The 27,387-nt window shown below is 53.5% G+C and overlaps 1 protein-coding gene across 1 annotated transcript in view; it reads right to left on the bottom strand.

Annotated features, from left to right (window-relative positions):
* GCKR (glucokinase regulator) overlaps positions 1 to 9,148 on the bottom strand; it is a 34,097-nt gene extending 24,949 nt beyond the window's left edge. Inside the window, exons 1-3 of the mRNA XM_024114017.3 lie at positions 8,950 to 9,148; positions 3,487 to 3,642; positions 2,866 to 2,934 (exon numbers count right to left, since the gene is read on the bottom strand). Of these exons, the coding sequence (XP_023969785.1) occupies positions 2,866 to 2,934; positions 3,487 to 3,642; positions 8,950 to 9,009 (285 nt within the window). The 5' untranslated portion in view covers positions 9,010 to 9,148. The remainder of the gene's footprint in view (positions 1 to 2,865; positions 2,935 to 3,486; positions 3,643 to 8,949) is intronic.
* Between the last annotated feature and the right edge of the window lie 18,239 nt (positions 9,149 to 27,387).

The following is a 27,387-nucleotide window of genomic DNA, read 5'->3' as shown; positions in this document are numbered from 1 at the left end:
AGAATCTGGGGTAAGGGCCCCCATGCCCTGCTGCCTCTCCAGCACGTCCTTTAGGGAGAGGGAGTGGGCTTTGTGATGGCAGCACATTCACTGTGGTGAGACACCTCTTTCTTTATCATGCCGTGGCCCTGATGTGAGCCAAGGCTTGTCTGTCCCCAGCCCCCCAGCTCTGCGAGAGGGAGGGACCCCAGGAGGGAGCAGGCCTGGTCCTCTCCAGTGTGGAACTCCAAGAACCACTGACCCATGGCTCCCCAGACATGCTGATGATGCCACTACGCACAGCAAAGAGGGCTGATTGAGCATCTCCTGTGCGATGCCCAAAGGGCACAGTACCTTTCAGAGCTGACAAGTATTCCTGTACTGTACCGTGCTGCACCTCACCTCGCGGAACCATGGTTCTCAAACCACACTGCACCTCACCACATTGTACCATACTGCTCCATACCACACTGCACCTCACTGCCCCTCACCACACTGTACCATGCTGCTCCATACCTCACTGCACCTCACCACACTGTACCATGCTGCTCCATACCTCACTGCACCTCACCACACTGTACCATGCTGCTCCATACCTCACTGCCCCTCACCACACTGTACCATGCTGCTCCATACCTCACTGCCCCTCACCACACTGTACCATGCTGCTCCATACCTCACTGCCCCTCACCACACTGTACCGTGCTGCACCTCTGTGACAAACTGGGACTGTTCTTACTGTGGTGTGTGAATGCTGACAGGGGAGTGTGGCTGGGATAGTCTGCATTGGGGGATGGGAGACTGACCGAAGGTGAATACCTGAGCGTGTAACATGAGAACCCAGGAAGGGGTTGGAGGCCAGGTGAAACCTTGGCCCAGGAAACTGAACAAAGGGTGTGGGAGGGGTCGCTGAAGGCAGAGTGTTGGAAGCGGGCTGGAGAGATGGCTGGGAGGCAGAGATGGCTCTGACCTCCCAAGGGGGGCTGGGACACCCTGGGACCCCAAGATGGACCTAACTGAGGGGGGCCCTGTTGTCTGTGCTTGCAAGACCTGTCTTGGACTGTATTCCTGTCATCCAAATAAACCTTCTGCTTTACTGGCTGGCTGAGAGTCATGGTGAATTGCAGGAAGCCGGGGGTGCAGGGCCCTGAGTTCCCCAATACTCCGTGACAACCTCATCTCGCAGAACCATGGTTCTCAAACCACACTGCACCTCACCACACTGTACCATGCTGCTCCATACCACACTGCACCTCACTGCCCCTCACCACACTGTACCATGCTGCTCCATACCTCACTGCACCTCACCACACTGTACCATGCTGCTCCATACCTCACTGCCCCTCACCACACTGTACCATGCTGCTCCATACCTCACTGCACCTCACCACACTGTACCATGCTGCTCCATACCTCACTGCACCTCACCACACTGTACCGTGCTGCACCTCACCTCGCGGAACCATGATTCTCCATACCACACATTGCACCTCACCACACTGTACCATGCTGCTCCATACCACACTGCACCTCACCACACTGTACCATGCTGCTCCATACCTCACTGCACCTCACCACACTGTACCATGCTGCTCCATACCACACTGCACCTCACCACACTGTACCATGCTGCTCCATACCTCACTGCACCTCACCACACTGTACCATGCTGCTCCATACCTCACTGCACCTCACCACACTGTACCTCACTGCCCCTCACCTCGCTGTACCATGCTGCTCCATACCACACTGTACCATGCTGCTCCATACCACGCTGCACCTCACCTTGCTGTACCATGCTGCTCCATACCTCACTGCACCTCACCTCACTGTACCATGCTGCTCCATACCTCACTGCACCTCACCACACTGTACCTCACTGCCCCTCACCTCGCTGTACCATGCTGCTCCATACCACACTGTACCATGCTGCTCCATACCACACTGCACCTCACCTCACTATACCATGCTGCTCCATACCGCACTGCACCATACCTCACCTCACTGCACCACACCTTGCTGTACCATAGATTCATAGATTATAGGACTGGAAGGGACCTCGAGAGGTCATCGAGTCCAGTCCCCCGCCCGCATGGCAGGACCAAATACTGTCTAGACCATCCCTGATAGACATTTATCTAACCTACTCTTAAATATCTCCAGAGACGGAGATTCCACAACCTCCCTAGGCAATTTGTTCCAGTGTTTAACCACCCTGATAGTTAGGAACTTTTTCCTAATGTCCAACCTAGACCTCCCTTGCTGCAGTTTAAACCCATTGTTTCTGGTTCTATCCTTAGAGGCTAAGGTGAACAAGTTCTCTCCCTCCTCCTTATGACACCCTTTTAGATTCTTGAAAACTGCTATCATGTCCCCTCTCAGTCTTCTCTTTTCCAAACTAAACAAACCCAATTCTTTCAGCCTTCCTTCATAAGTCATGTTCTCAAGACCTTTAATCATTCTTGTTGCTCTTCTTTGGACCATGCTGCACCACATCTCACTGCATCACACCTCGCCTCACTGCACCATGATGCTCCATACCATACTGCACCTTGCTGCACCACACCTCACCTCGCTGTACCATGCTGCTCCATAGCACACTACATCTCACCTCATTGCACCACACTTTACCTCATCCCACTGCACTGCACCTCACCTCATAGGAACCACATTGCACTTCACCATATCATGCCACACTACACTGCATTTCATCATATCACACCCTACTGCATTGCTTCATGCCAAACTGCACCATACTGCATCACAGCATGTCCTACCGAACTGTACCACACCGCACCAAACCATACTTCTCTGCACCATACTGCACTGTGCCATACGATACCACACCCCACCCTCTGTCCCACAGTGCATTGCACTACAATGTACCTTCAGGACTTCCTGCACTTTATTGATAATGTCGATCATGGTCTTCAGCACTGACTCACTGTACAGTCTCTGAGAAGAAAGCGAGAGGATTAGGGCTTTGTGATGTTATCTCCCAACCAGGCCAATAGATTGGGGGAGAAGGGTCAGGGCTCTGCAGGGTTACTCACCCAGCTGGGCCCATACGCCATGGGGTGGCTCAGTGACCTATGAGGTAACCCCCTCACTCTAAAGCTCAGGGCTCTGTGGGTTTACTCCCACACCCACCCATATATACATGCCAGAAACAGTATGAAAAGGCAACTATTAACATCATCTGAATACAGGGTTTAGGGTGAGGCCCTGACTGGTCTGCTGGGCTCTGAATGACTGAACTGGGGTTCCCACGTGTCATCTCTTCCCTCACAATCAACAAGCACTCGGTGATGAGGGCAAGGCCAGTGGGAACAAGAGATAGAGCCTTCTCAGGGGCCAGCCTGATGGCTTTGCAATGCCCTCCAACACAAAGGGAAAACAATTACAAATCTCAGCACCTCTTGGACTCAACCCAGGCCTACCACTTCCCTAGGCTCTCCCTATGGGGAGGGGGTCTCAGCACACAGGCAGGCAAGACAGAGAACTTACCGTATAGTTGAGCAGAGCTTCATCCTCCTCCTGGAATATCTCTGCGTCACATTCCTTCAGAAGCTGAACAATCTGCACAGGGTCAGCCTTATCCAGCTCCCTGGTGATGGGGTTCGACTTCTCACTGATGGGCAGAGTTGCCTCGTACCCCGCCAGCTGAAAGGCAATGCACACAGGATACAGTCTCGCCAGGGCAGAGCGGGACTGGGCCCCAGAGCTAGAACGGCTCCCACAGCCTCTACATATACTAGTCCAACTGTGCACATTTAGCCTGGGACAGAGAGCCTCTCACACTGCAACCCTCCGGCCTTCCTCCCCCACTCACCAGATGGCTTATTTAAGCTCTTTTGTTGTTGTTATTGTTACTTTCTATTATGGCTGCTCCTAGGAACCCCACCAGTGATCAGGGCGCCATGGTGCTAGGTGCTGTACACACACTCCCTGCCCAGGGACCGTCCAGTCTCGGGTCACCAGGAGAACAAAACAAAGAGGGCTAGAGATGAGGAAACAAAACGTTTGGCAAGAGCTCAGCAACCTCAGCATTAACTTGCCTTTGGGTTTCTAAACCTGCTGCACTCGATGTTTGTTTCCCTTGTTTCTAGGAATGTTCGTACCCTGCCTGGCTGCATCTGAGCGCACTGGCAGCTGCTGGTTTCTGCGCACACCCTTAGGCAAGGGGCCAGGATAGTGCCAATTGTCGTTGTCTAAAAATCAGGGGACTCGGATGTATGGACACACTTGCAGATCCCCTTCCAAATGGGCATCACAGAACGGTGGATAATCAGCTGAACATGAGCTCCCAATGCCAGGCTGTGGCTAAAATGGCTAATTGGCTCCTTGGATGCATAAACAGGGGCACCTCAAGTAGAGGCAGAGAGGTTCTATTATCTCTGTATTTGGCACTGGTGCGACTGCTGCTGGAACACTGTGTCCATAAAAAGAACCGGAGGACTTGTGGCACCTTAGAGACTAACACATTTATTAGAGCATAAGCTTTCGTGGACTACAGCCCACATGCGAAGAAGTGGGCTGTAGTCCACGAAAGCTTATGCTCTAATAAATGTGTTAGTCTCTAAGGTGCAACAAGTACTCCTGTTCTTTCTGCGGATACAGACTAACACGAGCTGCTACTCTGAACTCTGTCCATAGTTCAGGAAGGACGCTGATAACTTGGAGAGGGTTCAGAGAACAACCACGGGAATGATAAAAGGATTAGAAAACCTGCCTTGTGCCACATCTACATACAGCCACTGCAGTTATTAAATCGCTTGTGTGTGCACACTTGGCTCCTTGTGTTGGCGGTGTGTGTCCTCACCGGGAACGCTTGGATCGATTGTACAGTCAGTGTGGGACAGATCCTGAAAGCCACTAACAGTTGATGTAAGCAACGCAGTGTCTGCACTGACACTGCGTCAACCTGATGCTCCACCACTGACAATGTTTAAATCAAGGCTGGCTGTTTTTCTATAAGCTCTGATCTAGCTCAAACAATTCAGGAAAGTGCTGTTATTTGGGAGAACAGACTAGATTAGGAGTGGGCAAACTTTTTGGCCCGAGGGCCACATCGGGGTGTGAAACTGTCTGGATGGCCGGGTAGGGAAGGCTGTGCCCCCAGCTGACCCCTATCACTTTCCGCCCCCTGACTTCCCAGAACCTCAGAACCTCCCACCCATCCAACCACCCCCCGCTCCTTGTCCCCTGACCGCCCCCTCCCGGGACCCCTGCTCCAACCGCCCCCCAGAACCCCACCCCCTATCCAATCCCCCCTGTTGCCCATCCCCTGCCCCACCGAACCTCTGCTCCATCCAACCACCCCCTGCTCCCTGTCCCAACTGCCCCTCAGAACCCCCTGCCCCATATCCAACCCCCGGTCCCCTACCATGCGGTTCAGAGCAGCATGTCTGAAGCCGTGCCTCCTGGCCGGAGCCAGACATGCTGCCACGCTGCCCTGCATGAGCACGCAGCCCCACCGTGCAGAGCGCTGCCCACGCAGCAACGGGACTGCATGGGAGGGGGGACAGCAGGGGAGGGACTGGGGGTAGCCTCCCTGGCCAGGAGCTCGGGGGCCGGGCAGGACAGTCCCGTGGGCTGGATGTGGCCCACGGGCTGTAGTTTGCCCACCTCTGGACTAGATGATCATAATCATAGAATCATAAAAATGTAAGGTGAAAGGGACCTCAAGAGATCATCAAGTCCAGTCCCCCCTGTAAACCAAAACCATCCTTGATAGGTTTTTTTGTACAATCAGTTCTCAAAAACCTCCAGTGATGGTGATTCCACAGCCTCCCTTGGTAGTCTAGAACTTAACTGGTACTCTTAATTTTACCAGATGTATCCGCTAAAGTACCTGTCCCTGACCCCAGCTATTCTCCGACACAGCTGCCAAGCCTCAACTTCCCCCTCCCATCCCAGGGGCCTTCTACACTGCATCTGTCTCTTGGCAACATACGCACCTGCTACACAGTGAGACTGGAGAGGCTAGGGGCAGAGTCAAGCGCTTTGAATTAGCCCTGCCCTGAGTGTGCAATTCATGCTCATATTTAATTTGCCTGCTGCTCCAGCAGAATGCCCCACCAGCCACCCCAGAGCATCGTAGAATTCAGGGCTGGCTTGCCTTGCTTGTCAAGCACAGGGATCTTACAGGTGCTCGGGCTAAATTTCTGATTTCCCTGCTCGAATTAATGCAGACTATAAAAAAGGTGTACATTTCTAACAGTGTGGAGCACTCAGGGACGAAAAGACCATTGCATTGGTCTTCACTGCAATGGACATGAGGGAGATTCCCACACCTGAACCATTCTTTCTAGGTGACAAATCTGAGGAACTGTCCCAGATTGAGCCTCAATGGAGAAGATTTGGGAACAAACTGATTAATTAAACAGCAATAAGTCACCAGGACCAGATGGTATCACCCAAGAGTTCTGAAGGAACTCACATACGAAATTGCAGAACTACTAACTGTGGTATGTAACCTATTGCTTAAATCAGCCTCTGTACCACATGACTGGAGGGTAGCTAATGTAATGCAGATTTTTTTAAAAGGCTCCAGCGGCGATCCTGGCAATTACAGGCCAGTAAACATAACTTCAGTACCAGGCAAGTTGGTTGACACTATAGTAAGGAACAGAATCAGACACATAGATAAACACAATATATTGGGGAAGAACCAACTTGGCTTTTGTAAAGGGAAATCATGCCTCACCGATCTACTAGAATTCTTTGAGAGTGTCAATAAGCATGGGGACAAGGGTGATCCAGTGGATGTGGTGTATTTAGACTTTCAGGAAGCCTTTGACCAGGTCCTACATCAAAGGTGTTTAAGCAAAGGAAGCTGTCATGGGATAAGAGGGAAGGTCCTCTCATGGATCAGTAACTGGTTAAAAGATTGAAAACAAAGGGTAGGAATAAATGGACAGTTTTTATAATAGCAAGGTCCCCCAAGGATCTGCACTGGGACCTGTGCTGTTCAATAGATTCATAAATGATCTGGAAAAAGGGGTAAACAGTAAGATTGCGAAGTTTTCAGTGATACAAAAGTACTGAAGATAGTTAAGTCTAAAGCAGACTGCGACGAGCTACAAAGGGATCTCACAAAACTGGATGATTGGGTGACAAAATGGCAGATGCAATTCAATGTTGATAGGGCAAAGCAATGCACATTGGAAAAAATAATCCCAACTATACATATAAAATGAGTCTAAATTAGCTGTTACCCCTCAAGAGAGAGATCTTGGTGTCATCATGGACAGTTCTCTGAAAACATCTGCTGATGTGCAGTGGCAGTCAGAAAAGCGAACAGGATGTTAGGAGCCATTAGAAATGGGATTGATAATAAGATGGAAAATATCATAATGCCACTGTATAAATCCACGGTGCACCCACACCTTGAATACTGCAGGCAGTTCTGGTCACCCCATCTCAAAAAAGATATATTAGAATTGAAAAAAATAAAGAGAAGTCCAACAAAATTGATTAGGGGGATGGAGCAGCTTCGATATGAGGAGAGATTAAAAAGACTGGAACTGTTCAACTTAGAAAAGAGATGACTAAAGTGGGATTTAATAGAGGTCTATAAACTATGACTGGTGTGGAGAAAGTGAATAAGGAAGTGTCATTTATCCCTTCACATAACACAAGAACCCGGGGTCACTCAATAAAATTAATAGGCAGCAGGCTTAAAACAAACAAAAGGAAGCACTTCTCAGGGGATGCTGTGAAGGCCAAAAGTATAAGTGAGTTAAAAAAAAGAACTAGATAAGTTCCTGGGGGATAGGTCCATCAATGGCTATTAACCAAGATGGTCAGGGACACAACCCATGCTCTGGGTGCCCCTAAACCTCTGACTATCATAACCTGGGAATGGACAAGAGGGGATGCATAATTGCCTTGTTCTGTTCATTCTCTGTGAAGCATCTGGCACCGGTAACTGTTGGAAGACAGGATATTGGGCTCGATGGATCATTGATCTGACTCAGTGTGACCGTTCTTTTGTTCTTATTCTTATGTTAGTTCAATCTCAGCTATCAGAGTTGGAGCAGAAATTACTTCAGGGAAATTCGCTGGCCTGTGTTATACAGGAGTTCAGACTAGATCAGAGGTCCCCAAACTGTGGGGCATGCCCCCCTAGGGGGGCGCGGAGGAACATTCAGTGAGGAGGGGCACGGCAGGGCTTGGGCCAGCCCCCATAGGAGGGAATACCACCTAGCCCCGCTTTGCTCCCAGATCTGCTCCGGCCCCGCCCCAGGCTTGGCCTCTGACCGCGGACCAGCCGAGGCTCTGCACCCATCCCCAGTCCCATCCCCGTCCTCAGCCTTGACCCCTGGTACCAGCCCCAGTCCCGGCCCCACCACCAGCCTTGGCCCCTGGCTGCGGCCCCACTCCCGGCTCCACTCCTGGCCCCAGACCCACCCCAAGCTGCAGCCCAAGCCTCAGTCCCTTTATCAATGTTGGCATCCCCCAGCCCTGGGAGCCATAGCCCTGCTCCCATCCCCAGCGCGGGGGTGTGTGGGGAAAGGGGTAAGGGTGAGAGTGCAACCCTGAAAAGTTTGGGGACCACTGGACTAGATGATCACAATGGTCCCTTCTGGCCTCAGAGTCTGTCCTTCTGTGCTGAGTCTGTTCTGTGTACGTCATGGACCAGAACCAGCTGAGCCGCTGTGGGACGAACACCACTCACAGACACACCGGCACTGCCGGTCTGCAGCTTTTCTGCCTGGTTCACCCTCCCACGTCTCAGGGTCACAGGAATGGGAATGGTTTCCAGGCAGTGGCTGCAACAGGGCAACCAGCTCGTTAGGGCTGGTTTGGTTGGGGAGTGGCAGCAGGTGACGACGAAAGCTCCTGCCCTGTCCCTGCTGGAGCAGCCAGGCAGCACCTGGTCCCGGGGCAGTGTCCTATCTCGGTCCCAGCACAGGGGAGTTGCCGGAGACAATAAGGACCCACAAGCTGCTCTGTGGTGCTCACCTCCCACTTGCCGGAATCTGGCGTCTCAATAACATGCCTGTATTTCTTTGTCCCACGCATGGTCCGGGCCCAGAACTGATGGCGATGGCTCTGGAAGAATCCGAAGGTTCCCAAACCTGTTACTCCCGTACAAACAGTCGTCTGCCTGCAGGTGGGTGAGACAAGGACTGGGCACTCACTCCTCCCCCCTCATTCTGGGCAGCTAGGTTTGTCCCAGCCTTATCAGCCCTACGCTGTAATGATTAATCTGAACAGTTACATTTCAACTGCTCCTATCACCCGTGTCCTGCTACTGGGCAGATACCCCAGCTTATCTCTCCAGGGTCCCCACCACCCCCACCACTGATCCCCGGAGGATAAGAGCAGCTTTGCGTCATTCCTGCCGCACAGGGAGAACACAGAGCCCAGGCGACTGGTCAGCAGCTGCGCAGCCGCATGGCATGACAGGTGCATATGGGCTCCTGGCCAGGGCCCGTGTGCAGGGCAGGGGACTGTGCATGAGCCCAGCTCACCCTCAGAGCAGCCAGGGACACTGCTTTCCCCAGCAATGCCGTAGGCGGCCAGAGAAAGCCTGTGCCCCCTCCCCAGGAATCAGACAGCGCGAGCATCCCTACAGCACGTCTCTCCCCACCCACCGGCCATTCTGTATCCACCTCAGTATCCTGAGGGCCCTGTCTGCTCCACTTCAGCACCACGGATCCAGCATCTCAGGCCCAGGAGAGATCACAGAACTGAATGGAATAGTCTCTTCTGGGAGCATGGGCAGAGATGGGCGGCCCTGCCCTTGAAGGCCTGTGTTCCCCCCTCCCCTGGGAGCACACGCGTGGGGGAGACTGCCTTTGTGCTCTGGTCTGACCCCTCATCAGAGCCTCCAGGCAAAGATACCCCACGATAACGGGGTGGGGTGGGAGGGGGCAAAAAGCAAGCCCAAGCTTCCGACCCCCAGGGAAATATTGTGGCACTCGGGCCCACGAATTTACACAAATTGTGAGCTCAACTGCACCAAGCCCGTATACGCTCATCGGAGGTTACACTAACCATACTAACAACTGCTGGTGGGAAACAGTGCGAAAGGACATCACAAGAACTGACCGTCTCTAAATAAAACAGCCAAGTTAATATGAGTCAAGAACTGGATTGAAATTTTGCTTGTTAAAAAGAGGAGCTGTGTAGCCGGACCCTAATGATCCAAAATTGGTATGTCAGACATCAGGCCTGGTGGCCACAGTAATGAGGGGATGGGCTATTCCACCCAGCACTCCCTCTGCGGGGCATTAAAAGAAAGAGATTTTATGGGGAAAATACAAAAGAATGGGGGCGGCTACTGAAGAAATGGTGTCCCCCCCGCACATTGTTTCCTGGGACCTGGGCCATCATCACCCTGAGCCTGAGAAATGTCCTGACCAGGCCAGGCCAGGGAGAAGGAGCCCGATGACACTGCTACCCTACCAGCTCCAGCTGAATCTTAACCACCGCCTGGGAGGAAAGGACTTTAAACAGCAGCAGCAGCAACAACACCAGCTCCAGCCTCTCTCAACTAACCTCCGGCTCTAGGAAGGACAGTGGTGGCCATCTCTGATACCATCTCAGAGCCTGTCAAGCAAGGGTTGGGTTTTTCCTTCTAAAACACTCTGCTCCTAAAGGAAAGGGAACAAGAAATGGTCACATGAAAGCCTTATTTCATCGCTCACATTGCAGCTGCTTTACTGCTTTGCCTGCTTTTCTGTAGCTGTAATAGCAGGTGAACACGCTGTTTAATGGGGTGTTTGCCATGGTGCTAAGCAAGCTGAGGCCTCTGTATACCAAACGCCAAGCCTTGGCTAAATCGGACAGTGACTGGGTTCTGTTAACAGCTTTGTCCCATTTATTCCATCTAAATTAATACTTCAGAGGCTGGAGAGGACCAGGCTGGATTGGGCAGCGAGGGCAGGACCAGGCAGGGTAGAGTAGGCCGGGCAAGTCGGGGCAGCGAGGGTAGAGTAGGCCAGGCAAGACGGGGCAGCGAGGGCAGGGCCAGGCAGGGTAGAGTTGGCCTGGCAAGACAGGGCAGCGAGGGGAGGACCAGGCAGGGTAGAGTAGGCCAGGCAAGACGGGGCAGCGAGGGCAGAGTAGGCCGGGCAAGACGGGGCAGCGAGGGCAGGGCAGAGTAGGTCAGGCAAGATGGGATGCGAGGGCAGGGCAGTGTAGGCCCAGCAAGACGGGGCAGCGAGGGCAGAGTAGGCCAGGCAAGAGGAGGCAGCGAGCGCAGGGCCAGGCAGGGTAGAGTAGGCCTGGCAAGACAGGGCAGCAAGGGCAGGGCCAGGCAGGGTAGAGTAGGCCGGGCAGAACCGGGCAGCAAGGGCTGGGCTGGACTGAGGATATGTCTACACAGGAGCTGGAGGTGTAATTTCTAGCTAGGGAAGACATAAGTTCACTAGCTCTGATCAAGCTTGAGTGTTAAAGATGGCAGTGTAGCCACGGCTGCATGGGCAATGGGACAGGCTACCTGCCCCAGGGACGTACCTAGGGGTCAGATAGGCGCATATGTGGGGTGGCTAGCCTGCTGTTTGTAGCACAATAGCTTGATCAGAGCTAGTGCAGGTATGTTTGCCCCAACTGGAAGTTAAACCTCCAGCTCCAGTGTAGACTTGAGGTCAGCGGAGAGGAGCAGGCAGGGCTGGGTGGAGAGGGGCAGGCAGGGCTTGGCCGCACGGAGAGGGGCAGGCAGGGCTGGGCTGGGCTGGGCGGAGAGGGGCAGGCAGGGCTGGGCGGAGAGGGGCAGGCAGGGCTGGGCTGGGCGGAGAGGGGCAGGCAGGGCTTGGCCGCACAGGGGAGGTCCACTCTTGGTTCAAGCTTGGAGCAGCTCGGTGTTACTTGCTTCAGCCCCAGCACCCGCTGGTGACCAGCGAGATGTAATGTGGGGAAGCGGCGCTCACCAGACCTCTGGCACTGCACAGCTCCTCACTGCAAAACAAGCTTGTTTGCTCTAGTCTGACCTCTCAGGGTCAACAGCTCCAGGATGGGCCCACTGTCACGTGTCCTCCCCCTACACCATCGCCAGCTTTCTCTCCTGTGCCAAGTGGCCAGAGGAGCTCAGCCATGCTGGAGGCAACAGGGGGAAGGAGGGTATTGTACCTGGGTATCTCCACCCCAGAGACACAAGCTGGAGGGAGCTCCGAGGTGAGCTGCCGATCCACTCAGCGGTCCTGGCCTGCAACACAGCCAGGCTGGACTGCTGCAGGGGCCTAGAGTTTACTGCCGCCGGGGCAGTCTGTGGCAGTTTGTTTCCTGAGAGGCACTTTCCTGTAGGACGCCATGTGGCGCTGGTGCTCTGGAATCTGCACTGACCACTCAGTGGTTTCCCGGTGGAGTTGGAGGTGTTTGTTCTGACTTATAAAGCCCTAAAGGCCAGGGACATCCCTACTTGAGAGACACTGCTCTCCCCCCCGGGCCACACTCCAGATAGGGAGAGGCACCTCAGCTGGAGCCCACTTGTTATAAGAGAAGGGGCTGGCGGCAGGGCCCTCAGCTTGGTAATCTGCTCCCCACATTATAGGGCAAAATAGTCTGGTTCTACAGACCTTCAGGGAATGGTGCCAGGCTCCCGGTGTGAGGAGTGAAGCCTTGATGGGCTGGTTTGTGGGGAGGGATGAGCTTTGGTTGGGGCCTGATAGGGGGCTAGATGCTGGTTTGGTCGGATTGTTTAAATGCATCATCGAGGTGCCTGGTGCCTTTTGTGTATGAACCAACAGAAGTCTAAAGCAAAAACAAAATGCATACATTAATTAGAGTCTCAGGAAGCAACTAGAGCCTCCTGCCCTTCGCTATTGGTCTTGAGGAACTCTGAACCCTTACCTTGGGGATATGCTCCAACCCAGGGCATCTCTCAGTCCTCAGGAAAAGGCCACCCATAACAGCCCTCCTCCCAAACTGATCCGGTCTGAGGGTGCTGCCATCCCTGGAGACCCTGGGGGTGGCACGCCTCCGGTTCTCCCAGGAGCAGGGCCTGGCTGGTCATGGGCCACAGCACCCATGGAGAACAATAGCAAGGGAGGAGACAGGAGGGAGGGAAAGCAGAATCATGCTGGGCAGCCATGTCAGATAATCAGCCCCAGAAGCACTCTGGGATCCACAGCTTTTCCCTTTTGATCCTTCCTGGATCCCCCAGCCCTGCTGGAAGGCTGGGTCTTGGGACACTGGGCGCATGGAGCAGGTCATTAACCTAACCCACCTCCCCCGCCCTCACACCCAGGGCCGGCTCTAACTTTTTTGCTGCCCCAAGCAGCAAAAAAAAAAAGGGGGGCCCCGCCCAGCACTGAGCCCGCCCCCAGCGCCACGCCCCGCGCCACGCCCCGCGCCACGCCCCACCGGAGCCCGCCCCCGCCCCCCGCCGCTGGAACACCCCCGTGCCGCCCCCCCACCGAGCGCCGCCGGAACCCCCCCCAAGCTCCGAGTCCCGAGCCCTGAGCCCCGCGCCGCCCCCCCGCTGAGCGCCGCGCCACCGGAGCCCGCCCCCCCCGCCAAGTGCCGCCCAAACACACACACCCCGAGCGCCGCGCCCCGCGCCACCCCCCCCCCGCCGAGTGCCGCCGGAAACCCCCCCCCCCGAGCGCCGAGCCCCCCGCTGCGCCGCCGGAGCCCGCCCCCAACCCGCGCTGAGCGCCACCGGACCCCCCCCCCCAGCGCCGCGCCCGCGCCACCCCCCCCGGCCGAGCGCCGCGCCGCCGGAGTGCCCCCCCCCTGGAATGCTGCGCCGTGCTCCCCCCGCCGCCCCTTACCAGGTGCCACCCCAAGCACGTGCTTGGTTGCCTGGTGCCTGCCCTGCTCACACCAATCCCCATGCAGGGAGGAGACGGGGCTCCACCTCCCGATTAACCTATCCCCACCCCCACCCGCTCTCCTTTCAGATTGGCTGAATGAGGCAATGGGGGCCGGGTTCTGGAACACAGGTGTGTTGCACAGACCAGGCCTGGCAGCCTCACGCACCAGGGAGAACCCCCAGCTGAAACACTCACGCTTTCCCCAGCCCGGCTCCTCGCTGTGCCCAGACAGGGGTTCCTAGAGGGAGCACTGGGCATCCCGTGTACAGCGTTGCAGCCCAAACTGGGCCTGGTTTAGGAAAGTACAGTGGCCATATAGCAGCAATCACTTGGGAGCATCTCACACCTGGTTTGCTGTTTGCTCCTGGGACTGTAGTCATCTCTGCGCACCTGGGAAGTTAATGTGTCCATCCGTGATTTAAAACCAATGAAGCAGGAGTGAATGGGAGGGAGCTGGTCTTTGTCCTCCTGTCGCAAGCGGCCAGAGAGGGCTCAGGACGAGTCTGTGTCTGGTGTGATCATGCCCCCAAACAATCACATTTCACTGGGACGGGACCAGGGCAGCTGAGCCCCTCAGATCCGCTGGCTGATTATTCTGAGCTGGTTTGTGATCAACAGCCATCAGAAGGTCACAGTCACTAAACAAGGCAGATCAGTCCCAGCAGGTGGACGCTGTCCCCTTGTCTACAGAGTTCAGAAGTCTGACCTCTTTGCTGACCACTGTCTCTGTTACTACTTGGCTAAGCCTCTCACAGCCACAGCGAAGGAACAAGCCTTGCCTTTAGGAGAAACATGGGCGCAGTGTGGTCCCTAGTCAGGAGTGAACGCACCAGCAGATTCTCTAAGCTGAGGCCAGGTCTGCCTCAGATGGTGCCACTGTCCCTGACGGCACAAGGAAACCAGCACGCAATAGAGAGCATCTGCAGAGCTTCCTTCTGCCTCTGTCCCCATCCCTACTCCCAGACACACTGCTGGAGCATGCTCACTTTATCTCCACACCCCCAGAATCCAGCAGCTCCTCTTCAAGGCCTCAGTCACCTCACGCCTCACTCCTCCTCCTTGGCTGTGGCCTCCTGAGACTGTCTCTGCCTTATCCAATCTGTCCAAACTGGAGCTGCAAACATTACATTTCACCTCCCCACACCTCTCCCTGCCAGCTTCCAGAGCAAACACTCCTTGTTCTGGCCTATGACGCCCTTCACACCACAGCCCCTCATCACCAAGGCTTTAGCTCTCTCTTCTTACCAGCACCCCAGCTCCCCTGGACGCTCCTTCATGTCTTCGTCCACTTTGCAAGGAGGCTTGTGAATTGAACTAAACGCGAAGGCAGAGACTGCAGGTCACCAAATGAAATTAACAGGCAGCAGGTTTAAAACAAACAGAAGGAAGTACTTCACACTACGCACAGTCACCCATGGAACTTATTGCCAGGGGATGTTGTGGAGGCCAAAAGTATAACTGGGTTCAAAAAAGAACTAGATAAGCTCATGAAGGCTACGTCTATTAATGGCTATTAACCAAGATGGCCAGGATGCAGCCCCATGCTCTGGGTGTCCCTAGTCTCTGACTGTCAGAGCTGGGACTGGAAGACAGCAGATGGCTGGATCACTCGATAGATGACCTGTTCTGTTCATTCCCTCTGAAGCATCTGGCATTGGCCACTGTTGGAAGACAGGACACTGGGCTAGATGGACCGTTGGTCTGACCCAGCATGGCCTTCTTGTGCTCTTATAATTGAAATAGCTAATGGCCTACCTCCTGGGTTAAGAACCAACTGAACTAAGGAGGTGGCACTGGGAATGGCTTGTTCTGATAAAGCTGGGTTGAAGGACCTGGGGAGGTTCTTGGTCCATCTGCAGTCACAGTCAGAAGGAGCTGAGGTAGTTGGGGTGCCATCCCCCTTTTCATAGCCATGCCCTGCAACCATTCAGAGTATGTCTATACTTCAGTCAAAGGTGTGACTGCAGCCTGGGTAACTAGACCCACACCAGCTCTAATCTATCTAGCTTGGGCCCGGCTCAAAATAGCAGTGACGAGACAGTAGCGCCGACTCTCCAAGCCTATCGGGAATTGCTGCATCCTCACTGCTATTTTCAGTCATGCTAACTAGATTAGGGTTAGAATCATAGACAGGGCCGTCCTCACCCATACGCAAACTATGCAGCTGCGTAGGGCACCAGGAAATTTGGGGCACATTTCCTGGTGCCTTGCGCAGCTGCGTGCTGCTCCAGCCCCTGCCCTGCCTCTTCCCCAGGGCCCCTACCCCACCTCTTCCCGCTCCTCCCAGCCCCAGCCCCACTCCCCTAAGGACTCCAGAAGTGGTTGGGCCCTTCCCCTGGCTCCCAGCTGCGCCGCCAGCGAGTGCTGGGGGGCGGTTCCCCCCTCCCCCCAAGCCTGGGAGCCAGGGGAGCAGAGCAGGCTGGGGCCGGGTCACTCCACTTCCCGCAGGAAGTGGCCAGCCCCCCTCCCCCCGGCACCAAAATAGCTAGGGACGGCACTGATCATAGCAGATTAGGGTTGGAAGAGACCTCAGGAGGTCATATAGTCCAACCCCCTGCTCAAAGCAGGACCAATCCCCAACTAAATCATCCCAGCCAGGGCTTTGCCAAGCCGGGCCTTAAAAACCTCTAAGGAAGGAGATTCCCACCACCTCCCTAGGGAACACATTCCGGTGCGTCACCATCCTCCTAGTGAAATAGTGTTTCCTAATATTCAACCTAGACCTCCCCTACTGCAACTTGAGACCATTGCTCCTTGTTCTGTCATCTGCTGCCACTGAGAACAGCCGAGCTCCATCCTCTTTGGAACCCCTCTTCAGGTAGTTGAAGGCTGCTATCAAATTCCCCTCTCATTCTTCTGTTCTGGAGACTAAACAAGCCCAGTTCCCTCAGCTTCTCCTCATAAGACACATGTCCCAGCCCCCTGATCATTTTCATTGCCCTCCGCTGGACTCTCTCCAATTTGTCCACATCCCTTCTGTAGTGGGGACCCCAAAACTGAACACAATACTCCAGATGTGGCCTCACCAGCGCCAATTAGAGGGGAATAATCACTTCCCTTGATCTGCTGGCAATGCTCCTACTAATGCAGCCCAATATGCCGTTAGCCTTCTTGGCAACAAGGGCACACTGCTGATTCATATCCAGCTTCTCATCCACTGTCCAAGGTCCTTTTCTGCAGAACTGCCACTTAGCCAGTTCGTCCCCAGCCTGTAGCAGTGCATGGGATTCTTCCGTCCTAAGTGCCGGACTCTGCACTTGTGCTTGTTGAACCTCATCAGATTTCTTTTGGCCCAATCTTCTAATTTGTCTAGGTCACTCTGTATCCTATCCCTACGCTCCAGCTTATCTACCTCTCCCCCCAGCTTAGTGTCATCCGCGAACTTGCTGGGCGTGTAATCCATCCCATCATCCAGATCATTAATAAAGATAAAAAGCAACAGAGGGTCCTGTGGCACCTTTAAGACTAACAGATGTATTGGAGCATAAGCTTTCGTGGGTGAATGCCCACTTCGTCAGCCACAGTGGGCATTCACCCACGAAAGCTTATGCTCCAATACATCTGTTAGTCTTAAAGGTGCCACAGGACCCTCTGTTGCTTTTTACAGATCCAGACTAACACGGCTACCCCTCTGATAATTAATAAAGATGTTGAACAAAACCAGCCCCAGGACCGATCCCTGGGGCACTCTGCTTGATACTGGCTGCCAACTAGCCATCAAGCCATTGATCACTACCCGTTGAGGCTGACAATCTAGCCAGCTTTCTATCCACCTTATAGTTCATTCATCCAGTCCATACTTCTTTAACTTGCTGGCAAGAATACTGTGGGAGACCGTATCAAAAGCTTTGCTAAAGTCAAGATATATCACGTCTATTGCTTTCCCCATATCCACAGAGCCAGTTATCTCATCACAGAAGGCAATCAGATTGGTCAGGCATGACTTGCTCTTGGTGAATCCATGTTGACTGTTCCTGAACACCTTCCTCTCCTCCAAGTATTTTTAAATGGTTTTCTTGAGGACCTGCTCCATGATTTTTCCAGGGACTGAGGTGAGGCTAACCAGTCTGTAGTTCCCCGGGTTCTCCTTCTTCCCTTTTAAAAAATGGGCACTACATTTGCCTTTTTCCAATCATCTGGGACCTCTCCCCGATTCCACGAATTTTCAAAGATATCACTGCTCTACAGCCAAAATGCTTCTGAAATAAATGTAGTCAAACTTTACTAATTCTGGGTCACTGAGAACGAAAATGATGCTTAAAATTGTTGATTGGCTCTAGTTTTCAAGATATGCTATTGGGTCAGTATATACGACCCTTGACTTGGGAATGGCAGAGGATAAGTGAGTTATAAAGGGAAGGGATCTCAATTTAAACCAGAAATGACTAAAATACATCTTTGACTGGATCTATGAATAAATCTATGACTGGGTTTGGACAGTACTTGCTTTTTAGGCAAAACAATGAATGATGCAATCTGAAGCTGGTATTGTGTCATACATGATATGAATTGCATCATGTTATTCCTAGAAGTCATGGATGATGCAATCATAACGAAGCTTACATCGCTCTGCTGAACAAATTGCCCTATATCAGCTTTAGAAATCATACAGTGTCGTGCTCTCTTATTTGTCAGTGTTTGATTTTGCAAAGGGACACATTTCTGTTTAGCTAAAGTGAGCAGAGATGCCTCGTACTTGTGTGACCAGTGCAGATAGCAGAAGTTATCTTTGTGGTGAAGTGACTTTTGCATCACAAAAGCGCAGTATAACCACTATGGTTAAGAAAGCCTATCACCTTTATTTTGGCTGCAAAATTGGAGATCAGGACAAGAGCTGGGCCCCACACATATGCTGCAACACTTGTGCAACAAATCTTCACCAGTGGTTGAACAGGAAAAGGAAATCTATGCCTTTTGCAGTGCCAATGATTTGGAGAGAGCCAACAGATCATACCAGCAATTGTTACTTCTGCATGGTGCCTCCAGTTGGGAAAGGTGTGTCAAAGAAGAAAAAGTGGACTGTGCATTATCCAAACATTCCATCAGCTATACACCCAGTACCCCACGGAGAAGGACTGCCAGTTCCTGATGCACCAGAATCATTCTCACTTGAGTCAGACGAGGAAGAGGAAGAGGATGAAACTTCTGGTCCTGAACCATCAATGTCACAGGACACACATTTTCTCCCATCCTCCTCCTCTGAACCACACCTCATAACACAAGGTGAACTGAATGACCTTGTCAGGGATTTGGAACTACCCAAGAGTAAGGCAGAGCTGTTGAGCTCCAGACTACAGCAGTGGAATCTCCTGGCAGGTGATGTTAGGGTTTCCATGTTCCGTGACCGTCAAAAGGATCTTGTCCCATTCTTCTTCATGGAAGGTGATCTTGTAGCCTGCAACAACATCGATGGTGTGATGGCAGCCCTCAACATCGTTCACGATCCAGATGAGTGGAGACTGTTCATTGATTCATCGAAGACGAGTCTTAAAGCTGTTTTACTGCATAATGGCAATGTTTTGCCATCAATTCCAGTTGGTCATGCAGTCCATATGAAGGAAACCTAAGACAAACATGAAACAACTTTTGAGGTGCATAAACTATGACCAACATCAGTGGCAGCTTTGTGGCGATTTGAAGGTTGTTGCTCTCTTGCTTGGTCTGCAGACTGGATACACAAAGTACTGCTGTTTTCTCTGCGCATGGGATAGTTGTGCAAGAGATTCCCACTACATCAAGAAAGATTGGCCACTCCAACAGTCATTGGAGCCTGGGAGGAAAAGTGTTCAGCATCCACCACTTGTTGAATCAAAGAAGATTTTGTTACCACCCTTACACATCAAGCTGGGTCTGATGAAGAACTTTGTCAAGGCCATTGACAAAACACAAGCAGCTTTCAAGTACCTCCATGGAAAATTTCCAAGGTTAAGTGAAGCTAAGATAAAGGAAGGTGTCTTTGTTGGTCCTCAGATTGGTTAACTTCTTCCAGATGATGCATTTGACCATGCACTGCGTGGCAAGGAAAAGACGGCATGGAAAGCCTTCCAGTTAGTGGCAATAAATTTTCTCTGAAACAACAAGGGAGACAACTACAGGCTGTTGGTGGAAAACCTCCTCAAGGCATACAAAAGCCTTGGTTGCAACATGTCACTAAAGATACATTTTTTGTACTCTCATCTAGATTTTTTTCCACCGAACTGCGGAGCAGTGAGCGACGAGCATGGCGAGCAATTTCACCAGGACATTGCAACAATGGAGAAACGCTATCAGGGCAAATGGAGCCCATCAATGCTTGCAGACTATTGCTGGACAGTGACAAGAGATGCTCCATTTAATGAATACAAGAGACAAGCCAAGAAGCGCCGAGTAGACACTGAATAGGACGAAACTATGTACATAATAGTTTTTTGCCTTTTGTTTCATAATAAATTGTATTTATATAACCCTTTTGCTGATTTTTAAAGTGTTACATAAACAGGACAGGTGAAATATTATCATGTAAAGCAACCATAAACACATGAAAAGACCTAGGTTTACAATTTATGATTAAAACTCTACTATCTACACAATATACATAGACATAAAATGTAAAAACTTAAATATCTTAGAAACAGTAGCCAATCCGTTGTTTTAATTGTCATATTTGAATTCAGCACATCAAACTACACAATAAATAGCACATTTTATCTCTGAAGCAGACGACTTCTCCAAAATTGTAGACCACTGTAATTTGCCAACTTTCTAATTGCTGAAAACCGAACACCCTTGCCCCACCCCCTGCCCCGCCTCTTCCCCATAGGTCCTGCCCTGTCCCTTCCTCCGAGACCCTATTCCCCGCTCACTCCTCTCCCCCATCCCTCCATCGCTCGCACTTCACACACCCCCGAGCTCACTCCCCGCTTCTTCCAGGACTCACCTGCTGCCTGCAGAGCCAGGCTGGGAGGAGCCGATGTGGAGCCTGCCCGCCTGCCTAATCGTGGCACAGTGGGGCGAAGGGGGGCAGTCCCCAGAGTGAGGGGCTAGGGCAGAGTGGGGCACGGCAGGGGTTGGTCCCTGTAGCAAGGGGCCAGGGCAATCGGGGCACAGCAGGGGCCAGTCCCCGGAGCAAGGGGCCAGGGTCAGGGCACAGAGTGGTGGTGGGGGTTGGTCCCTGTAGCGAGGGGCCAGGGCAATCGGGGCACAGCAGGGACCAGTCCCCGGAGCAAGGGGCTGGGGCGGGAAGACATCAGTCCCCATAGCGAGGGGCTGGGGCAATCGGGACACAGTGGGGTGGAGGGAGGGGGTTGGTCCCCAGAGTGAAGGGCCGGGGCACAGCAGGGGTCAGTCCCTGGAGCAAGGGGCCAGGGCAGGAAGAGATCAGTCCCCATAGCGAGGGGCTGGGGCAATCAGGACACAGTGGGGTGGAGGAGGGGGTTGGTCCCCAGAGTGAAGGGCCGGGGCACAGCAGGGGTCAGTCCCTGGAGCAAGGGGCCAGGGTCAGGGCACAGAGGGGTGGTGGGGGTTGGTCCCTGTAGCGAGGGCCCAGGGCAATCGGGGCACAGCAGGGGCCAGTCCCCGGAGCAAGGGGCCAGGGCGGGAAGATATCAGTCCCCATAGCGAGGGGCTGGGGCAATCGGGACACAGTGGGGTGGAGGGAGGGGGTTGGTCCCCAGAGTGAAGGGCCGGGGCACAGCAGGGGTCAGTCCCCGGAGCAAGGGGCCGGGGCGGGAAGAGGTCAGTCCCCCATAGCGAGGGGCTGGGGCAATCGGGACACAGTGGGGTGGAGGAGGGGGTTGGTCCCCAGAGTGAAGGGCCAGGGCACAGCAGGGGTCAGTCCCTGGAGCAAGGGGCCAGGGTCAGGGCACAGAGTGGTGGTGGGGGTTGGTCCCTGTAGCGAGGGGCCAGGGCAATCGGGGCACAGCAGGGGTCAGTCCCCGGAGCAAGGGGCCAGGGCAGGAAGAGATCAGTCCCCATAGCGAGGGGCTGGGGCAATCGGGACACAGTGGGGTGGAGGAGGGGGTTGGTCCCCAGAGTGAAGGGCCAGGCACAGCAGGGGTCAGTCCCCGGAGCAAGGGGCCAGGGCAGGAAGAGGTCAGTCCCCATAGCGAGGGGCTGGGGCAATCGGGACACAGTGGGGTGGAGGAGGGGGTTGGTCCCCAGAGTGAAGGGCCGGGGCACAGCAGGGGTCAGTCCCTGGAGCAAGGGGCCAGGGTCAGGGCACAGAGGGGTGGTGGGGGTTGGTCCCTGTAGCGAGGGCCCAGGGCAATCGGGGCACAGCAGGGGCCAGTCCCCGGAGCAAGGGGCCAGGGCGGGAAGATATCAGTCCCCATAGCGAGGGGCTGGGGCAATCGGGACACAGTGGGGTGGAGGGAGGGGGTTGGTCCCCAGAGTGAAGGGCCGGGGCACAGCAGGGGTCAGTCCCCGGAGCAAGGGGCCGGGGCGGGAAGAGGTCAGTCCCCCATAGCGAGGGGCTGGGGCAATCGGGACACAGTGGGGTGGAGGAGGGGGTTGGTCCCCAGAGTGAAGGGCCAGGGCACAGCAGGGGTCAGTCCCTGGAGCAAGGGGCCAGGGTCAGGGCACAGAGTGGTGGTGGGGGTTGGTCCCTGTAGCGAGGGGCCAGGGCAATCGGGGCACAGCAGGGGTCAGTCCCCGGAGCAAGGGGCCAGGGCAGGAAGAGATCAGTCCCCATAGCGAGGGGCTGGGGCAATCGGGACACAGTGGGGTGGAGGAGGGGGTTGGTCCCCAGAGTGAAGGGCCAGGCACAGCAGGGGCCAGTCCCTGGAGCAAGGGGCCGGGGCGGGAAGAGGTCAGTCCCCATAGCGAGGGGCTGGGGCAATCGGGACACAGTGGGGTGGAGGAGGGGGTTGGTCCCCAGAGTGAAGGGCCAGGCACAGCAGGGGTCAGTCCCCGGAGCAAGGGGCCGGGGCGGGAAGAGGTCAGTCCCCATAGCGAGGGGCTGGGGCAATCGGGACACAGTGGGGTGGAGGAGGGGGTTGGTCCCCAGAGTGAAGGGCCAGGCACAGCAGGGGTCAGTCCCTGGAGCAAGGGGCCAGGGTCAGGGCACAGAGGGGTGGTGGGGGTTGGTCCCTGTAGCGAGGGACCAGGGCCGGGGTAATCAGGGCACGGCGGGGGCCAGTCCTCAGAGCAAGGGGCTGGGGCCGGGACAATCGGTGCACAAGTGGGGGCGGACAGGATCCCCCCCGCTCCGGGCAGTGGCACCTGCCTCCGGGAGCCTGGTCTGGAAGCCTGCCACTGTTCTGTCAGGTGTCAGCAGCTGAGCAGAGAGCTGCTCCACCATGTGGCTGCACCTGCAGCTGCTGCTCTTCCCACCCCCCAGCGGCAGAGGCCAACTGGACTTTTTAGTGTCTGGTCAGCTGTGCTGACTGGAGGCTGCCAGGTTCCCTTTTCGACAGGACGTTCCGGTCAAAAACCGGACACCCGGCAACAGTAAAGGAGATTAAAGCTAGCACGGACATTGCCTCTCACTCTGCAATCACCCCTCCAATTGCAGTGTAGACACTCTCAAAGCAGGGAGGAGAAGGGGGTGTATGAACTCTGCAATGGGCACTGCCACTGAAAGGTGCCACTGATCCAGGCTGCCCTTTGTCCAATCCCAACCTTTAATCTCACATAGTCCCTTATGCTGGCCTCAGCCCCTACCTCCTCCCCACATTGCTCCCCCAATCCCTGGCTCAGAACACACTGCACCTTCCTTGGTGCATCACCAGTGCCTAGGGGCTCACGTACCGCAGTGCCGGGCATGGTGCAAGAACCTAGCGCCCCGTGAGCAGAAGAGTTAAGCCCAGGGACTCTACATAGTGGCTTCCAGCTTTAAAGAGTGCTGCTCAAACCAGACGAAGGAGGCGTGACCACTATAAATTGTGCTGTGCCCAGCCCCGAGAGCCTCCCGTGCTGATTCAGCATGAGCACCAGCTAATTAAGTTAAGAGGCAACTCATGATGCCAGATTTCAGCTCTTACACTTAGTATTCAGGAAAATGAATGGCCTTGTCAGGAGGGGGAAGGCCTGGGCGCTCCAGTCTGCGAGATGGTTTCTCCTGACCCAAGATGCACTTTCCAGGGCTCGGAGGAGCCTTGAGGAGTGAAGAGGGAGGGTCCCAGAGAGAGAGAGGGAGCAGAGTGATCCCGGAGGGTGAAGGAGCTGGGCCTAGAGCCAGCTGCCTGCCTGGGAGAAGATTGAGGGGGTCTAACAGGAGCAGACGTGGATGAGAATCATAGAATATCAGGGTTGGAAGGGACCTCAGGAGGTCATCTAGTCCAACCCCCTGCTCAAAGCAGGACCTAATCCCAACTAAATCATCCCAGCCAGGGCTTTGTCAAGCCTGACCTTAAAAACCTCTAAGGAAGGAGATTCCCCCACCTCCCTAGGGAACCCATTCCAGTGCTTCACCACCCTCCTAGTGAAATAGTTTTTCCTAATATCCAACCTAAACCTACTCCACTGCAACTTGAGACCATTGCTCCTTGTTCTGTCATCTGGTACCACTGAGAACAGTCTAGATCCATCCTCTTTGGAACCCCCCTTCAGGTAGTTGAAAGCAGCTATCAAATCCCCCCTCATTCTTCTCTTCTGCAAACTAAACAATCCCAGTTCCCTCAGCCTCTCCTCATAAGTCATGTGCTCCAGACCCCTAATCATTTTTGTTGCCCTCCGCTGGACTCTTTCCAATTTTTCCACATCCTTCTTGTAGTGTAGGGCCCAAAACTGGACACAGTACTCCAGGTGAGGCCTCACCAATGTCGAATAGAGGGGAATGATCACGTCCCTCGATCTGCTGGCAATGCCCCTACTTATACAGCCCAAAATGCCGTTAGCCTTCTTGGCAACAAGGGCACACTGTTGACTCATATCCAGCTTCTCGTCCACTGTAACCCCTAGGTCCTTTTCTGCAGAACTGCTGCCTAGCCACTTGGTCCCTGGTCTGTAACAGTGAATGGGATTCTTCCATCCTAAGTGCAGGACTCTGCACTTCTTCTTGTTGAACTCATCAGGTTTCTTTTGGCCCAATCCTCTAACTTGTCTAGGTCCCTCTGTATCCTATCCCTACCCTCAAGCGTATCTACCAGTTTAGTGTCATCTGCAAACTTGCTGAGAGTGCAGTCCACGCCATCCTCCAGATCATTAATGAAGATATTGAACAAAACTGGCCCCAGGACTGACCCTTGGGGCACTCCGCTTGAAACCGGCTGCCAACTAGACATGGAGCCGTTGATCACTACCCGTTGAGCCCGACAATCTAGCCAGCTTTCTATCCACCTTATAGTCCATTCATCCAGCCCATACTTCTTTAACTTGCTGGCAAGAATACTGTGGGAGACCGTATCAAAAGCTTTGCTAAAGTCAAGGAATAACACATCCACTGCTTTCCCCTCATCCACAGACCCAGTCATCTCCTCATAGAAGGCAATTAGGTTAGTCAGGCATGACTTGCCCTTGGTGAATCCATGCTGACTGTTCCTGATCACTTTCCTCTCCTCTAAGTGCTTCAGAATTGATTCCTTGAGGACCTGCTCCATGATTTTTCCAGGGACTGAGGTCAGGCTGACTGGCCTGTAGTTCCCCGGATCCTCCTCCTTCCCTTTTTAAAAGATGGGCACTACATTACCCTTTTTCCAGTCATCCGGGACCTCCCCCGATTGCCATGAGTTTTCAAAGATAATGGCCAATGGTTCTGCAATCACATCCACCAACTCCTTTAGCACCCTCGGATGCAGCGCATCCGGCCCCTTGGATTTGTGCTCGTCCAGTTTTTCTAAATAGTCCCAAACCACTTCTTTCTCCACAGACGGCTGGTCACCTGCTCCCCATACTGTGCTGCCCAGTGCAGCAATCTGGGAGCTGACCTTGTTCGTGAAGACACTGAGGTATAAAGGGAGGTCAGGAGAGACAAGGCAGGTGGGGCCTCCTGCTGAGACAGGTGTAGAAAAGCAGGAAGGGGCAATGAGGACAAATGGAGCAATTCTAGAGGAACTAGACAGGAAGAAAACATGTCTGGAGCCATGAAACCAAGATACCACCAGGCGGTGAAGGGAGAGACTGAGAACTGGCCAGAGGCAGAGAACAGTCTGGCGCCAGGGACAAAGATGTCAGCTCAGAAACTAGGTGAAGCAATCTCAGAACTGTTAGCAATTATCTTTGAGAACTCTTGGAGGACAGGTCAGGTCCCGGAAGACTGGAGAAGGTCAAATAGTACCTGTCTTTAAAAAGAGGAATACAGAGGATCCAGGGAATTATGGACCAGTCAACCTAACTTCAATACCTGGAAAGATACTTGAACAAATCACTAAACAATCAGTTTTCGCAAGCACCTGGAGGATAATAAGAATAAGTAATAGCCAGCATGGCTTTGTCAAGAACAAACAGGCTTTTGACACAGTCCCACATGGCATTCTCATACGCAAACTAGGGCTATGTGGTCTACATGAAATTACTATAAGGTGGTGCACAACTGGTTGAAAGACCGTACTCAACGCATAGACATCAATGGTTTGCTGTCAAATTGGGCTGGTGAATCTACTGGGATCCTGCAAGGGTCAGTCCCGGAACTGGTACTATACATTTTTGTCATTAATGACTTGGATAATGGAGTGGAGCTTATACTTGTAAAATTTGCAGGTGGCACCAAGCTGGAAGGGGTTGCAAGCACTTTGGAGGACAGGGTTAGAATTCAAAACAACCTTGACAAATTGGAGAATTGGTGTGAAATCAACAAGATGCTGTTCAATAGAGACAGATGCAAAGTACCATACTTAGGAATGGTGGGAGAGAAGGGAGAGAATCAAATGCCCAACGGCAAAATGGGGAATAAATGGTAATAGACAGTAATAAGTATTTCATTACTTGTCTAAATTTACATACTTCTAATTGTCTAAATGAATAAAGCTTATACATCATACAGTAGTTATTGGTCAAATGGAAAAAACTAGTCTCTTTAAGAAAAAGTAAAACCCTGCAAGTGTTTGCCACAGCCATTGGTCTAGGCAGATGCCCAATTAGCATTCCCTGCCCAGACGCGTCTGGAGCTGGGGGTGGTCGTGCTGGTCAGCCTCAGCAGGCTCCGTGTAGCTGGACTAAGCCGTCATTGAGGGCGAGTCGCCAGGGCAGCTGCTTTACAAAAGGACGTGTGACCGTCGTGGGTTGAGAGCAGCTCTGGCACCGGAGCCGAAAGCAGCAGGCTATTTTCCTTTAACTCTGCAGCAATTTGCAGCAGGGTTATTAATGTATATCCTTCAGAGTGATTGGCGGGTTAGGTAACTGGCTAGCTAATGCCGTCATTCCAGCCATTCAGCAGAGGAGACGGCGGGTGCATGGGTTCCCCCAACTGAACATTTCTGCAAGCGGGAGGCGGAAGATTATTACTGCAGCACTTTGAACTCAGCAGATTGTAGAAAGCTGATAAACAAACACTCTAGACTTCGGTAAACTCAAGCTAAGCTTTAGGAACTTCCCTCTCGCTGCGTTTCCACAGGGCCTGGCCTGCTTAGATTTAATGTGTTCCTTTTATTAATATCTATGTATAACGGGAGGGTTTCAGAAGAAGGCTGGACAGCATCTGTCTGGGGTGGTTTATACACAACAAATCCTGCCTCTTGGCAGGGGGTTAGACTAGATGACCCTTGTGGTCCCTTCTAACGCTATG

This window comes from Chrysemys picta, chromosome 3, assembly GCF_011386835.1.
Source record: "Chrysemys picta bellii isolate R12L10 chromosome 3, ASM1138683v2, whole genome shotgun sequence".
Taxonomy (NCBI): Eukaryota; Metazoa; Chordata; order Testudines; family Emydidae; genus Chrysemys; species Chrysemys picta.
Note: the sequence above shows the minus strand (reverse complement) of the source record. Positions and strands in the feature narration are given on the sequence as shown.